Source organism: Odontesthes bonariensis, chromosome 10 (assembly GCF_027942865.1).
Source record: "Odontesthes bonariensis isolate fOdoBon6 chromosome 10, fOdoBon6.hap1, whole genome shotgun sequence".
Lineage (NCBI taxonomy): Eukaryota > Metazoa > Chordata > Actinopteri > Atheriniformes > Atherinopsidae > Odontesthes > Odontesthes bonariensis.
Genome location: NC_134515.1, coordinates 21,776,517 through 21,788,861, shown reverse-complemented (window position 1 = coordinate 21,788,861; position 12,345 = coordinate 21,776,517). Strand labels below are relative to the sequence as shown.

Here is a 12,345-nt window from a genome sequence, read left to right as displayed (position 1 = left end):
AGATAGGTCCACCTTAAGAAGCTGGATTTTAAATCTTGTAGACCAAATCCCGTAGATCCGGATTGTGAAGACAATAACAACAATATCCTCTTACGCTGCACTTTCCATGATTGCTGTCATAAAGAAGAGATTCTGGAAAACAATATAGGTTTAAGCATCTTTGGCTAAATGCATTTATGACATATAAGGAGCATTATTGCTTGGTCTCATCTTGCACTTTTGTAGACACAGACTTCCTCTATGCAAGTCAAGTAGAAACACCAAATATTGTAGAAATTAAAAAAAAAATCTGGTACTTTATCAAGACTTTTCTCTGTTTTTTAACTTTCACTGAGTTCAAAATGTTTTTTTTCTTCAAATAACCGAAGAGATGTTGGAGCCTGATGATGTTGCTTAACAACACTTTACTTGGAGAAACCACTGCGCTTCATCTAGTGTCGGTGTCTCTGACTGTTTGTAACTAACCCCAGTTATTACACAAAAGTCACAATTAAACATTCTCATTTCAAAGACCAAACATACAAATATTAATCCATCCCAGGTGCAACAATGACAAGGGGATTTGGCAAATTTGACATTTGATAAATTAAATGAGCAAAAATTATTTCAAAGACCTGAAGCAATATTGTTTTAAAATATGTACATATTTAAATATCAATTTATAGCTTATTGGAAACATGGAGACCCAAAAAGGTTAACAAGATTATAAAATAGATTATTACCAAATAGGAAGAATGGAAAGCTTTTTTGACAACCTGGGATCCCAGAGGTGGTTTTTAAAAGGATTACATGAAAGGATTATAGATTAACTACTAATATGTAAATAATTGAATAAAAGCTTTTTAAAAGGAGCATCGTGGATGGTTCTGGGCTAAATAAAAATCTTTACCTTTGTCAATTAAGAAAACTATTATGTGCAAGACCATAGTTTGACCATCTGCGTAGACCATCTCTACAGCTGTTTTTAATGTGCTGGTGATGCCTTGGGAAAGATGTATTCCCCTCCAAGCCACCAGAGGGCAATAAAGGCAAAGGTCGGCTGCTTCTCTGAGGAGCTTTCTTTTTTTTTTTTTTTTTTTTTTAAATCAGTGGCTCCACCGGTGGTAAACAGTCCTGTAAACATGGCTACCTCCGTGAGGAAAGCGGCACACGACATCCAAACGCGAAAGCGGACCGACGATGTGCTTCTGTCGGAGGGGATCGACTTCGGCTCGCTGCTGCTATCGCAGGCCGTGCTGGACGGACTGTCCGCCGCTGGCTTCCAGAAACCGTCTCCAATTCAACTCAAAGCGATCCCGCTGGGCCGCTGCGGACTCGGTAGGTTCTGTTGTGGGTTGTCAATAGCATCAGAAACGGATTGTGTATTTGGACCCTTTTAGTTAGAATGGTGCACGGCTCAGTCACCGGTTGTGACCCTCACAAACGTCAGTCGCAGAGTTCTACAAAGAATTATTTAAGTTAAGTTGGCCCCGGGTGATTGTAGTGATGCCTCAACAGGAAATGAAGACAGATGCTTCTATTTCGGAAGCCAGGCCCACCTGTCAGCAGATGTGCACAGATGCACCTTTGTTATTCTTCGTCTGTCATTTTGTCACAGGCTGCGTCCCCTGTGGCTCTATCCATGAGTGCAGAAATAGTGTGCTCTTTTAGGAGAGATGTTCATATTTAGTCATATTCTCACCTGGGAACGGGGAAGTCGTAATTGATCACCCTTTGTGTTGAATTGGCACAGCAAAGTTTGCGGGGTGATCTATTATTAAAAAAACCCAAACAAAATGAGCAGCTGCTCTTGTCTGCAACTCTTTAGTCAAGGGAGTTTTCCCAATCTTGTAATATTGTTACCAGATGGCTCACGGTGGTAAAAGGAATTATGATCAGAAAATCAGTTTCTCTGCCAGATTAAACCACAAGAGTCATAGTATGGTTGGACCTGACAGGAAGAGAAAGAAAAAGAAAAAAAGACCAGTTTGTTTCCATTTTAAAATGAAATGTTTTTGTTTGTAGGAGTTCATTTAGTCAAAAACAGTACAAACGTAAAAAGTCGTCAGAATAAACAAATTGGTTTGAGCTGTACTTGCAAAACCCATCTGTCCTGTGGATTACAGTTAGCGATACACCAGCGCTGTTTAAACTTATTGGAATTAGTTCCTGTTGCATTTCAGTTTTGCAGAAATGTTGTCCCTGCTCCTCTTCAGGGGAAAATGTTTGACAAGGACTGAGGTTTAAAACCCGGTTGACATTTAAACACAACCTATCTGCATTAACACTTGTGCCAGTTATGCATCATGATGTGGTGAATAATTCTGACGTACACATTTACCCTAAAATATGCAGCAGTATTTTTTTATTCATTAATTTTTTTGTCTAGCTTACTGTGCAGACCTCACTGTTCATTTCTCATTTCAGATTTGATTGTTCAAGCCAAGTCTGGCACAGGAAAGACGTGCGTGTTCTGCACCATCGCCCTCGACTCTCTGGTCCTGGAGAATCCGGCTACTCAGGTGAGCAGATTCCCTCCAGTGGAGCTCTAGATTAGGAGTCAAATATTGAGAAACTTATCTTTCCCAGTACTTCTAATCTCTGCCATTATAGGACTTTAGTTGGAACAAATTATTAACCTTTACAAATCTTTTGAAAAGAAAAGTTTCTTTTCACTCTGCTCCATTTTGTCACCAACAGATGCTCATCAGTAATCACTTTGGTTTTGGCGGTCTTAATCTGATGAGCTTAAGCTTCTTACTGTCAAAAGTATAGATGATAAAGATCAGATTTTATTTATTTATTTGTTTTATATAATGGCGAGGTGCACCTGCTCCATTTTGGTGCACTCCAATCTCATTAGCTGCAGGGGTCTAAACGATCAGGATCTATCCAGCACCTGCCCATTTTCAATCTGCTGTTGACAGCATAAGTTGCTCACAACTATATACCTTTCACATCTCCCGCAGGTTCTTGTTTTGGCTCCGACGCGCGAGATAGCGGTGCAGATCCACTCAGTGGTGATGGCCATCGGCTGTGCCATGGAGGGCCTGGAGTGCCATGTTTTCATAGGGGGCAGGCCTGTGAGTCAAGACAAACTCCATCTGAAGAAGTGCCACATAGCTGTGGGCTCACCTGGTAAGAGGGCGGTGGGATATTGACGACATAACCCGCCCATGTGATCGTCATGCTGTTGCGAGTGTTTGGCATCAACGTTCCTGTTTGCCTACGCAGGTCGAATCAAGCAGCTTATCGAGCTGGGCATGCTGTCCACCGACAGCATCAGACTGTTTGTCCTGGACGAGGCAGACAAACTGCTGGAGGAGGGCAGCTTCCAGGAACAAATAAAGTAAGGAGGGGCGGGGGGGGGCACAGTTTCTATCATCATACTCTTATTTAATATTTCAGGATTGTGAAGTGTGAACAGATGCCTATTCAGGCAGGTTTTTTTTTTTTTTTTTTTTAAATATGCACCAACATGTTTATTTATTTTTTTTTACCCACGTCCTCGCTCTTCCTCAGCTGGATCTTCTCCTCTCTGCCGGTTAACAAACAGATGCTTGCGCTGTCTGCCACCTACCCAGAATCCCTCGCTCTGCACCTCACTCACTACATGAATGAGCCCACTTTTGTCCGACTCAATCCGAAAGAAATGGGCCTGAAAGGTAACGGCCCTTTTTGAATGGTTTAAGCATCAGTTTCTACCACCTGACACCTGACTTGACACCTTCCGTAATAAGACACACAGATAGGCACAGATATTTCCCAGCAGAAGGCTGCGAGATGACAGTCAGCAGGAACTAATCATGAGACATTGAGGTTATGTTAAAAAAAAAAACGGCACGCACGCCTTGAGTTGACTTAGACCTCAGGCATTGAAATGCAGCCATTGTTTGGTCTTTTTGAATGAATAGTTTTGTGAACGTTGCTCTTGGGCTCCCCCTGCCAGGTCTGAAGCAGTATTACAAGTTGGTGCAGTCCCATCCGCTGCCGCACAGGGTGCTCGAGGAGAAGGTGCAGCACCTACTGGAGCTGTTCAGTAAAATCCCATTCAACCAGGCCTTAGTGTTTTCTAATCTACACACAAGGTAATAACAGCTTTCATGTTTTTAATGCTTACTCTCCTCCACAGCTGCTGGTCGTTAGCTTTATTTCCAGGGGGAGAAAAAGGGAAAAAAAAAACGATTTCATTAGCTGTGGAATTTTGTTTTCTCCAACAGGGCTCAGCACCTGGCAGACATCCTGTCCTCCAAAGGATTACCTGCTGTTTGCATATCAGGTAAGGTGAAAAACAGTAACATTCGTGTAATATGTAGTGATACGGGCCTCACTTGAGCTGCAATGCAATTAAGACTTTTGCTGCATTTAGTTGCTGCTTTTGATTTATTTTTTTTTATTTTTTATTTTTTTTTATGATTGCTGGGCATGCGTCTCTTTGTCTGTGAGATGGAAATGTTTTGGAGGTTTATTCAGATGTATGTAAGGTAACCGCTGGCAGCCTGAAGTGAGAACAAAATAATGGCAGTATGTTATGACTTGTACAGGTGGTCTGAGTCAGGACCAAAGACTGGAGGCCATGTCAAAACTGAAGCAGTACCAATGCAGGGTGCTCATCTCCACCGACCTGGTGAGACACAACTTTTCATGTCTCACTCATTGCTTGCGTCCTCTATTTCCTACAAGGTAAACGCGATCTCCGTCTGTGTGTAAATGCCTTCCATTTGCCCTCTCGGACAGACTTCCAGGGGTATAGATGCGGACAAAGTGAACCTGGTGATAAATCTGGACATTCCACAGGACTGGGAAACCTATATGCACAGAATTGGACGGGCTGGACGTTTTGGTGAGTCTCAAGCAATCAGAAGCAACCAAAAGCCGTTTGATATTCAACTAGTCACTCTGCCCGGGTTCCTGATGACATTGAGGCGGGAGAGGTCGTTTGTGGGGAAGTTGCATCACTGTTGCAGAATCCATCCTCTGTTTGGTTCACTTTTTTTTTTTTTTAAGGAAAACCATGTTTTTTTTTTTTTTTTTTTTTTTTCGTTTGCAGCTATTTTCCCCACCAGCTCAACTGGGACAAAAATAACTTGAGGACAGTTAATACCTGCAACTGCAACAGACTGCGACTAATAACTCCCATCTTCCGGCTCGATTGTATCATTTTTATACAGCGTATTTTTTGTTGTCCTTTGCTTTCTTTCCTGGTGCTTTAAGTCTTTCAGCTACTGCTTTATGTTCTAAATTTTATTTGCTAGACCAAAGAGGAAAGAGAAGTCTCTTCTTGACTCCATTCGCACCATTCTGAAGATTAGCTCAGGTCTCTTAAGCATTAGCAGCTTTGAAACACCAAGTAAGCTCGATAGCGTCTTATAGCGTGATTATCTTGACCTAGCTTGTGTGCTGTGCTGTGCTGTAAGGGGAGATAATTGCATCTAAGCTTGCATACATTGTCGATGGGGGGTGTGTGGCCCTGCCATAACACAATACATTGCCTTTTCCACCCTCTTTTACCACTTCCTGTCATTATATGGGTCTTAATCACAATCACATTTTGTTTGTAGGCACCCAGGGGCTGGCTGTGACCTACTGTTGCCATGGTGAAGAAGAGAACAAGATGATGGCCATCGCTCAAAAGTGTGGCCTCAAATTGTCTGCACTGCCCTGTAAGTCCCGCTGACCTGCTACATGTGTAACTTTATCTCCGCGTGTAGAGCTTTGATTCATCTGTAATGAAGAAAAGTAATTGTGGTCTCATCTGTCTGGTGTCCTTTTAGCCACTTTAGAGCCCGGGCTGATGGATGAGCCATGTGACTGGGATGTCTGCTCTGAAGCCTCCACTCCAGAGCCCGTTTCCCAGCTGTCGTCCACAACTCAAAAGAGGAGGCGTACAAAGACTGGAGTCCCTGTGTCTGATCCCATTGTGGATAAAACTGCTGAGCACAGCCGTCAAAGAAAGCCCGATGAGACGCATCCGGGACCGAGGAGAGGGCCGCATGTGGAAGAAAATGCAAGACGGATGTCTTCCAAAAGGGAGGCTGCGCCGCCACAGAGTCCTCCTCAAGCAACACCCACTCGGAAAGAGCTGCAAGATGCGCTGCCGAAGATCTCTCCTCTCAACTCATTCAAGAAATGCAGTTCGAGGTTTGTTTCCTTTGAGGAGGCTGAGCACGATTTCCAGAACTTCATCACCAGTGGGTTAGGGAGGTCAGTGGAGGTCATTAGGATTTTCAGAGGTGGAGAAGGTGGTGGCCCCAATGATCAGAATGGGTACAGGGAATCTGTTATTCTTGAAGATGACGATAATGCTTACAATTTGATACAGCACAGGGAACAGTTGAAGTCTGACTTTTCACCTCGGAGGTCAGTTTCTGGTTCTTGTAGCTCTCCGTCCGATATGGAGGATGATGTGACTCTTGGAGACTCAAATCAGACCGCAGGAGCTGAATCTAGAGAAGTCACTGTGCCTCAGACTGAAACTACACCCACTGTGCACAAATCCTCTGCAACCAGAACATACGACAAGACACCCTGTGCTTTGTCTCACCATGAGAGCAGTGAATCTGAGTCTGTACTGAGCACTAAAGCAAGCAGGCAACCGAATGAAATGGCTCAAGCACAGACTCGCTGGGATGAATCAAAAAAGATGAAAAAAGAGAGCAAAAAGCACTCCAAGAAGATGAAAGGGAAACCAAAGAGGGAAAGCGATGAAGAAGACTGCATGGAAACGGAGGAGGAGTGGAGCTCGGAGGAATACTGGGGAGCCTACTACAAAGCCTGGAGCGATTACTATGGCTCTAAGTCCACCTTTCAAGGGCAGGGGTACGAAAGCTACTACAATGCTGCCCACAGCTGGATGGCAGCTTATCGCATGAATGCAGTCTACATGAAAGAACTCATGAAACACTGACCCGTCTGTAGGGTCAAACGTAAATCAGCATATCCTATCGTATAGATTTCTGTGGGAAAATGTGTCTGAGTCCTACAATGACTTAGGTGCATGACTTATGCTTGTTTCACCTCAGGCTTTGACACATTGTACTCAAATGTATGTAGATTCAATTAATGTGTACCACATGTGGTGTCTGTTTCTTCTAATAAACACCTGGATTGTGCATGTACTGGATTACAGCTCTTTTGTCTTCATGTGATTTCAGTCGCTTAGGACACTGCTAATACCGGACTTGGGTTAAAACGATTCTTTGCTCAAGGTTGTGGTGTAAGACATGTTTAAAGGGGATGTGCACTACTTCTAGCCATCAGTGCAATGTAAAGTGTAGAGAGGAAGTGCAACCTGTGTCGTTTTCTGCAAGCAGGGATTATGAGGCCAAGCGACTCCACATGTGCCAAATTCCAGACTAATCACAAATGACATTTGTAGTATTTATGTTGCTAATTTAGGTAAGCGTTCTGTAGGACTCTGGTGTAGGCAGCTTCCAGGATACAGAAATAGTGCTTTATTATTATTATTATTATTATTTTTTATAATCTAAATGTCACATGAGCGGATGCACATGTGCTGGTGAGAGAAGAATCGGTCAACACTTGGGCCCAATAGAACCTGGATGGATACCACGTTTCCTATTTTTAACGGCAGAGTCGAAATCTTAATTTTACTTAGAAACTTGTCAAGAAACGCCCTACTGGTCAGCATGGTCTCCAGTCACTGAGAGTGAACCTAAGGTAGTGGTGTCCATCCTGCTACTTTCTCCTGTGTCCTGTGCAGCTGTGTTCCAGATGCTCATGCTTGTGAGCATCAGTGTGGAGTGCTACCCTGCAATCGCCCTCCCTTTCAAACCAAAAAAGGAAAGCTAGGGCTCGCTACCAGATCACCCAGGTTATGCCCATCTGGGCTCTGATTTTTAAAAAAATGATTTTTTTCTTGCTTTATTATTATTTTAAGATAATGCCGTTGGCACACTAGAGAGCACAGCTTCTACACTTCTTTGATACTCAGATCCATACCAGTGTGAGGATTATTTTTTACAGTGATTCAGATGGTGCAGATGTCTAAAGTTATAAGACAATACTGAGATTATGTGGTGGTGGTGTTCCCTCTTCAGCAGCATGGACAGCTCAGCAGGGCTCTTTAAGCTAGCGGCGTCCTTGTCACTTGTCTCTGTATGCGGTCAAATTCACTGAAAACCCCCACGGGAGACCTCCTGAGGTAGTCGGGACAGTGACTGTTTTAACAAAAGGCACAGATCGAGGGAACAAACTGATGGAAGGCAGGGTGCGGTTAGTTATTTTGTTCAGACAATACTGTAATGCAGTCCTGCAATACATCTGTAGTATTTGGACAGTTTTCTGGAGAAGCTGAAAATATCTGAAAACATCTTTTCAACATAATTCAGACTGAATAAACCATCACTTTCAGCCTCGGATCTCAGTTAACAACCAAACAAAAAGAAAACCTAACTCAGCATCTTAAGTTTTTATGTGCAATTTTCCTAATGAGTTCAAAGTGGAGAAAAAACTCCCAAACAACCCTGTAAACATACACTTTTAAGTGATGGCTAGAAAAATGATTATCTCACATTTTTTTTGTTTGTCTGGGACTGCTAACAGGACGAATCATACAAATACAAGTGGGATTTTGTAACTATTTTCTGACTTATCTCTAAATCATCATCCAAATAAGAAGCATTAGGATAATCACAAATCAAGATAATTGATTTTGTCCCTGAATGAGGTTGCACTTCAGCACAGCATTCCGTGTCCTTACATTATTCTAAGTTTAGTGTTTTCTCCTAAAGTTGCAGATAAAGTTGGAGACATCAGGGTTTATCAAGATTTTGTACTCTTCAAGACCCATTTTCTCCATCCCAGGGTGCTCCTTAAAACTGATGGCCTGAAGGCTCAGCACTTGGATATGAACATTTAGGTCAACACAAAGACTGCTCTTTTGGAAATAAAAACAGTCCTGAAGCTAAATATGTACAAACCAAAAAACTCGCGTTTACACACTTGGACACACAGAGCAATTTAAAGGCAAAGAAGTGAGCCCAAACACCGCGCATTTGTGGCAGATATAGATGTTTTATCCGGCGTTTCACAGTCGGGACACAAGACAAGGTCATAAATAATATTCAACACCTGACAAGATACGCACAGCAGTAGTCTCAACAACGACAGGTGGCATAGAGGGCAAAGCAAAGAGTGAGAGGAAAACTGAGTGAGTCCAGAGAGAAGACAATCAAAGAAGAGTACATAACAGAGAAAGACACAACCACAGACCTGTTTTTGTTGATTGTAAATAAAAGTGCAATCCCTTGACACTTTGAGCTGAATATATGCTTACATAATATTTCAAACTGTGTCATTTGAAAGTGCAGCTGACACAAAAGAACCTGTTGTAAAAACAGGGAAGCAGGAATCACTGTCATTAGCATAAAAAGAAAGGGAGCCTCACTTCTGCCGTCACCCATGTCATACTCCTGTGGACTTCAATAGACTCTTGACGTCAGACTTTATGCTGTGAATATGAAGTCAATGTTTTTAACCTCACTGTAAAAATTACCACTAAAAAAAGCTCTGTTTGCCTGTGCTTGTCCTCTTTTTTTTTTAATTTTAACCATGTAAATTTGAGCACAGTTTGACTAAACACTATTACTGGATCTAGGCAGTTGTTGTCACTTTGTACAGTACTAAGTTACCAACAATAGTACTAGACCACCACTAGGAATATCAGAGGTAAAACACATCCTGTCCACTCCCAACTCTGCAGAATAGTTTTAGTTTTCTCTGGGTGGAGCACAACAGAGGAGTCCAACAGGATTTCATGAAACGATGCTCTGATATGATACCAATATACTGTGTATATCTACATATCTCTCTCTCTCTCTCTCTCTCTCTCTCTCTCTCTCTCTCTCTCTCTATATATATATATATATATATAGATCCACCCCTTGGCTAATGTGATATGTGTTTTTTTAAAATCTGAGTACAAATGCATATGCAAAACTGGTTAAACTTTCCAGATGGCTCCGTCTCAAGCTAATTAAATACATACATATTTCTACAAGATTGTGATACGTTTGCTGCAAGTTTAACAGTTGTAAAATTGTCTAATGCTGCAGAGAAAAACCCCTAAAACAAAACAAAACAAAAGAAAAACAAAACAAACAAAAAACTGTTATCAGCTACCGGTGAACAGACATAAAATAACACCAATTCCAGTATTGCTTTTGAACCTGCAGACACTGCTGCGTCTGTAGCCCCGTCTGTGTGCTCTTGGTAATCATTTTTCTTCTATGCAGAGCATAAGTTGGTGGTCAGTCTGCTACAACTGAAACTGCCCTTCCCTTTTTGTACTATTTTTTTTTTTTTTTGGTGAAGCCCCCAGCTGTAGTTTCACTGACTTAAAGACAGACGGAAATGTCTCCAAGGCTGCTTAACCCAAAATGACATTCAAGATGAAAAAGGCAAATCGAGCTAAAATGTCACCATCCACAGTTACAAAGGTTGACTTTGATGGGAAGTGATGCTTAGGGTATGTTTTGGGAAGGTACAGATTTTTGATGACAGAGACCTGTTGATGGTACATCCAGTGTCCTCCGCTGCGTCTCCCTTGTCACCGTTACAACAGGAATCCCTGCTTTAAAGTCTCCGGAAGATAAAGTAAAAAGTGAAAAAAAAAAAAAAAAAAAAAGTCCTTTGAAACACCAAGGAGGACAAAAAGTACAAACATCAAGTTCCTAACCACGCAGAGTACATATATAATCAACAACTCTGAAAAATTCCTTCTGAGTTTGGGGAAGAAAAACATTGACAGCTATAAAGGCTACTAAAAGCATACTGTTGTTCACACAGAAGGTGGGGATACAACAGGACAACAACCAGAAAGTGAAGGATGAAAAGAGGAGAGTGAGAACATGAGGACAGCTTCACTGGGTCTGCCGAACGATGGTCAAATATTACAAAATATTCTATTAACAATATTCACAAGGATCACTGGCTCAGGGCGGATTTGTGTCAGAAATTCTCAGCAAACGCCTTGTGCTTCTAAATTGTAGAAGTGCGGATTCAAAATCAACTTTTTTTGTTTGTCAAGCAAGTTTAGTTCATTTTGACGAGCTGTGAGAACCAAAAGCGAAAAGAAGGGGGAGAAAATTCAGAACACTACAAAAACAAATGAATCTGTTTTTGATCTGGCAAAACAGGCACATGTCATGTAAAAGTCTCGCAGCTGAGAATTTTGGACAGAAATATGTGCAGTGAACCTTTCAGAGTGGCAGCTAGTCAAATATACCTTATGCTGAGCCATAGAGACTTCCAGAAGAATCGAAACAAGAGTTTTCAATCAACTGAGAGAAACACACACACACACACACACGCACGCACGCACGCACGCACGCACACACACACACACACACACACACACACACACACACACACACACACACTTCCTTTTCTGAAACGTTGCAATTTTCCTATCAAGCAAAGATTCACATACACTCTTTCATAAATATGAAACTCGTTGGTAAGGCCATCACAGAGACACCTACCACATTTCATATTTTTAAGTATTGATACTAAAGTGGAATAATATTGGACCTGAAAAGGATTGGTGGCATATTTATACGTCAACTGGTAAGTGGACCAAAATCCCATTAAACAAAAGGGCAGTGTGAGAAAAAGCTTTGATTATTTGTTTGTTTTGTTTTTTTGTTCTTTCCTATTGAGTTTTCTTAATTTTCCCTTCTATCTCCTGGTAAACAAAAATTGAGTGAAACTGAAACACAAATCCTCAAAAAAAACCAAAAGGTGCTTTGTGCACAGTGACACATGACTTACTCTGGGAACTCAGCTCTGACACTTGGAGGAATTCACTCGCTTCTTTATGTGAAATTCCTCCCTACTCATCCTCTCCACTCTTTCACTCAAACTCGCATACGAACACACATGTAGTCCAACCATGAACATTAAGATACCGTGTCTTACTGACATCTTCCATCTGTACAGGGAGCCCGTGCTGTTGCAGTACATGACCAGCAGAGGGCACGCGCCACCAGGGCAAGACTAGGACTCCGAATGCCCTCTCCTCCATCATTCTGAGTCCTCCTCTGTCCTTCAGTCTGTCTTTGTAAGTCTTTATCTGTCTTTCTCTGTGACATGCCTGCACTATAGTCTTCACAGTGCGGACACCTTCACAACATTTTGGTGAGTGGGGCCGGCAGGCAGATGAGCGTCGCCATCGGGAGTCGTCACCGGCGGTGTGGGAATGCTGATGATTGCTGTGGTGATCTGGCTGCTCTGGCAGTTCAGAGGTGCTGGCTCATCTACGCGCATGTTCAGACTGGAACGACTACAGGAAAAATGAAAGAAAATCAAGGATTAGGATAATCCCCCCGCCCCTAAAAAGAAATT

At 42.2% G+C, this 12,345-nt stretch overlaps 2 protein-coding genes across 4 annotated transcripts in view; one reads left to right on the top strand and one right to left on the bottom strand.

Moving 5' to 3' along the window:
* The first annotated feature begins 1,093 nt into the window (after nucleotides 1-1,093).
* ddx20 (DEAD (Asp-Glu-Ala-Asp) box polypeptide 20) lies at nucleotides 1,094-7,094 on the top strand. Its single transcript, XM_075476871.1, has 11 exons — nucleotides 1,094-1,317; nucleotides 2,407-2,501; nucleotides 2,949-3,117; nucleotides 3,214-3,328; nucleotides 3,502-3,644; nucleotides 3,929-4,067; nucleotides 4,200-4,258; nucleotides 4,524-4,606; nucleotides 4,717-4,822; nucleotides 5,541-5,642; nucleotides 5,754-7,094. The coding sequence occupies exons 1-11, from the start codon at nucleotides 1,122-1,124 to the stop codon at nucleotides 6,884-6,886; spliced, it is 2,340 nt and encodes a 779-aa protein (XP_075332986.1). The 5' UTR covers nucleotides 1,094-1,121; the 3' UTR covers nucleotides 6,887-7,094.
* Nucleotides 7,095-9,005: 1,911 nt separating this feature from the next.
* The window catches only part of LOC142390967 (A-type voltage-gated potassium channel KCND3-like), a 109,533-nt gene continuing 106,193 nt past the window's right edge, over nucleotides 9,006-12,345 (bottom strand). For all 3 annotated transcript variants that reach the window (XM_075476868.1, XM_075476869.1, XM_075476870.1), the window contains one exon: nucleotides 9,006-12,283. In XM_075476868.1, coding sequence (XP_075332983.1) covers nucleotides 12,109-12,283 — 175 coding nt within the window. In that variant the 3' untranslated portion in view covers nucleotides 9,006-12,108. The remainder of the gene's footprint in view (nucleotides 12,284-12,345) is intronic.

Excerpts from the sequence above, each read along its gene's own strand:
- ddx20 (XM_075476871.1), top strand. The coding sequence starts at position 1,122 with ATGGCTACCTCCGTGAGGAAAGCGGCACACGACATCCAAACGCGAAAG. Across the intron at positions 3,329-3,501 it reads AGCTTCCAGGAACAAATAAA|CTGGATCTTCTCCTCTCTGC; the intron begins GTAAGGAGGGGC and ends GCTCTTCCTCAG. Across the intron at positions 5,643-5,753 it reads CAAATTGTCTGCACTGCCCT|CCACTTTAGAGCCCGGGCTG; the intron begins GTAAGTCCCGCT and ends GTGTCCTTTTAG.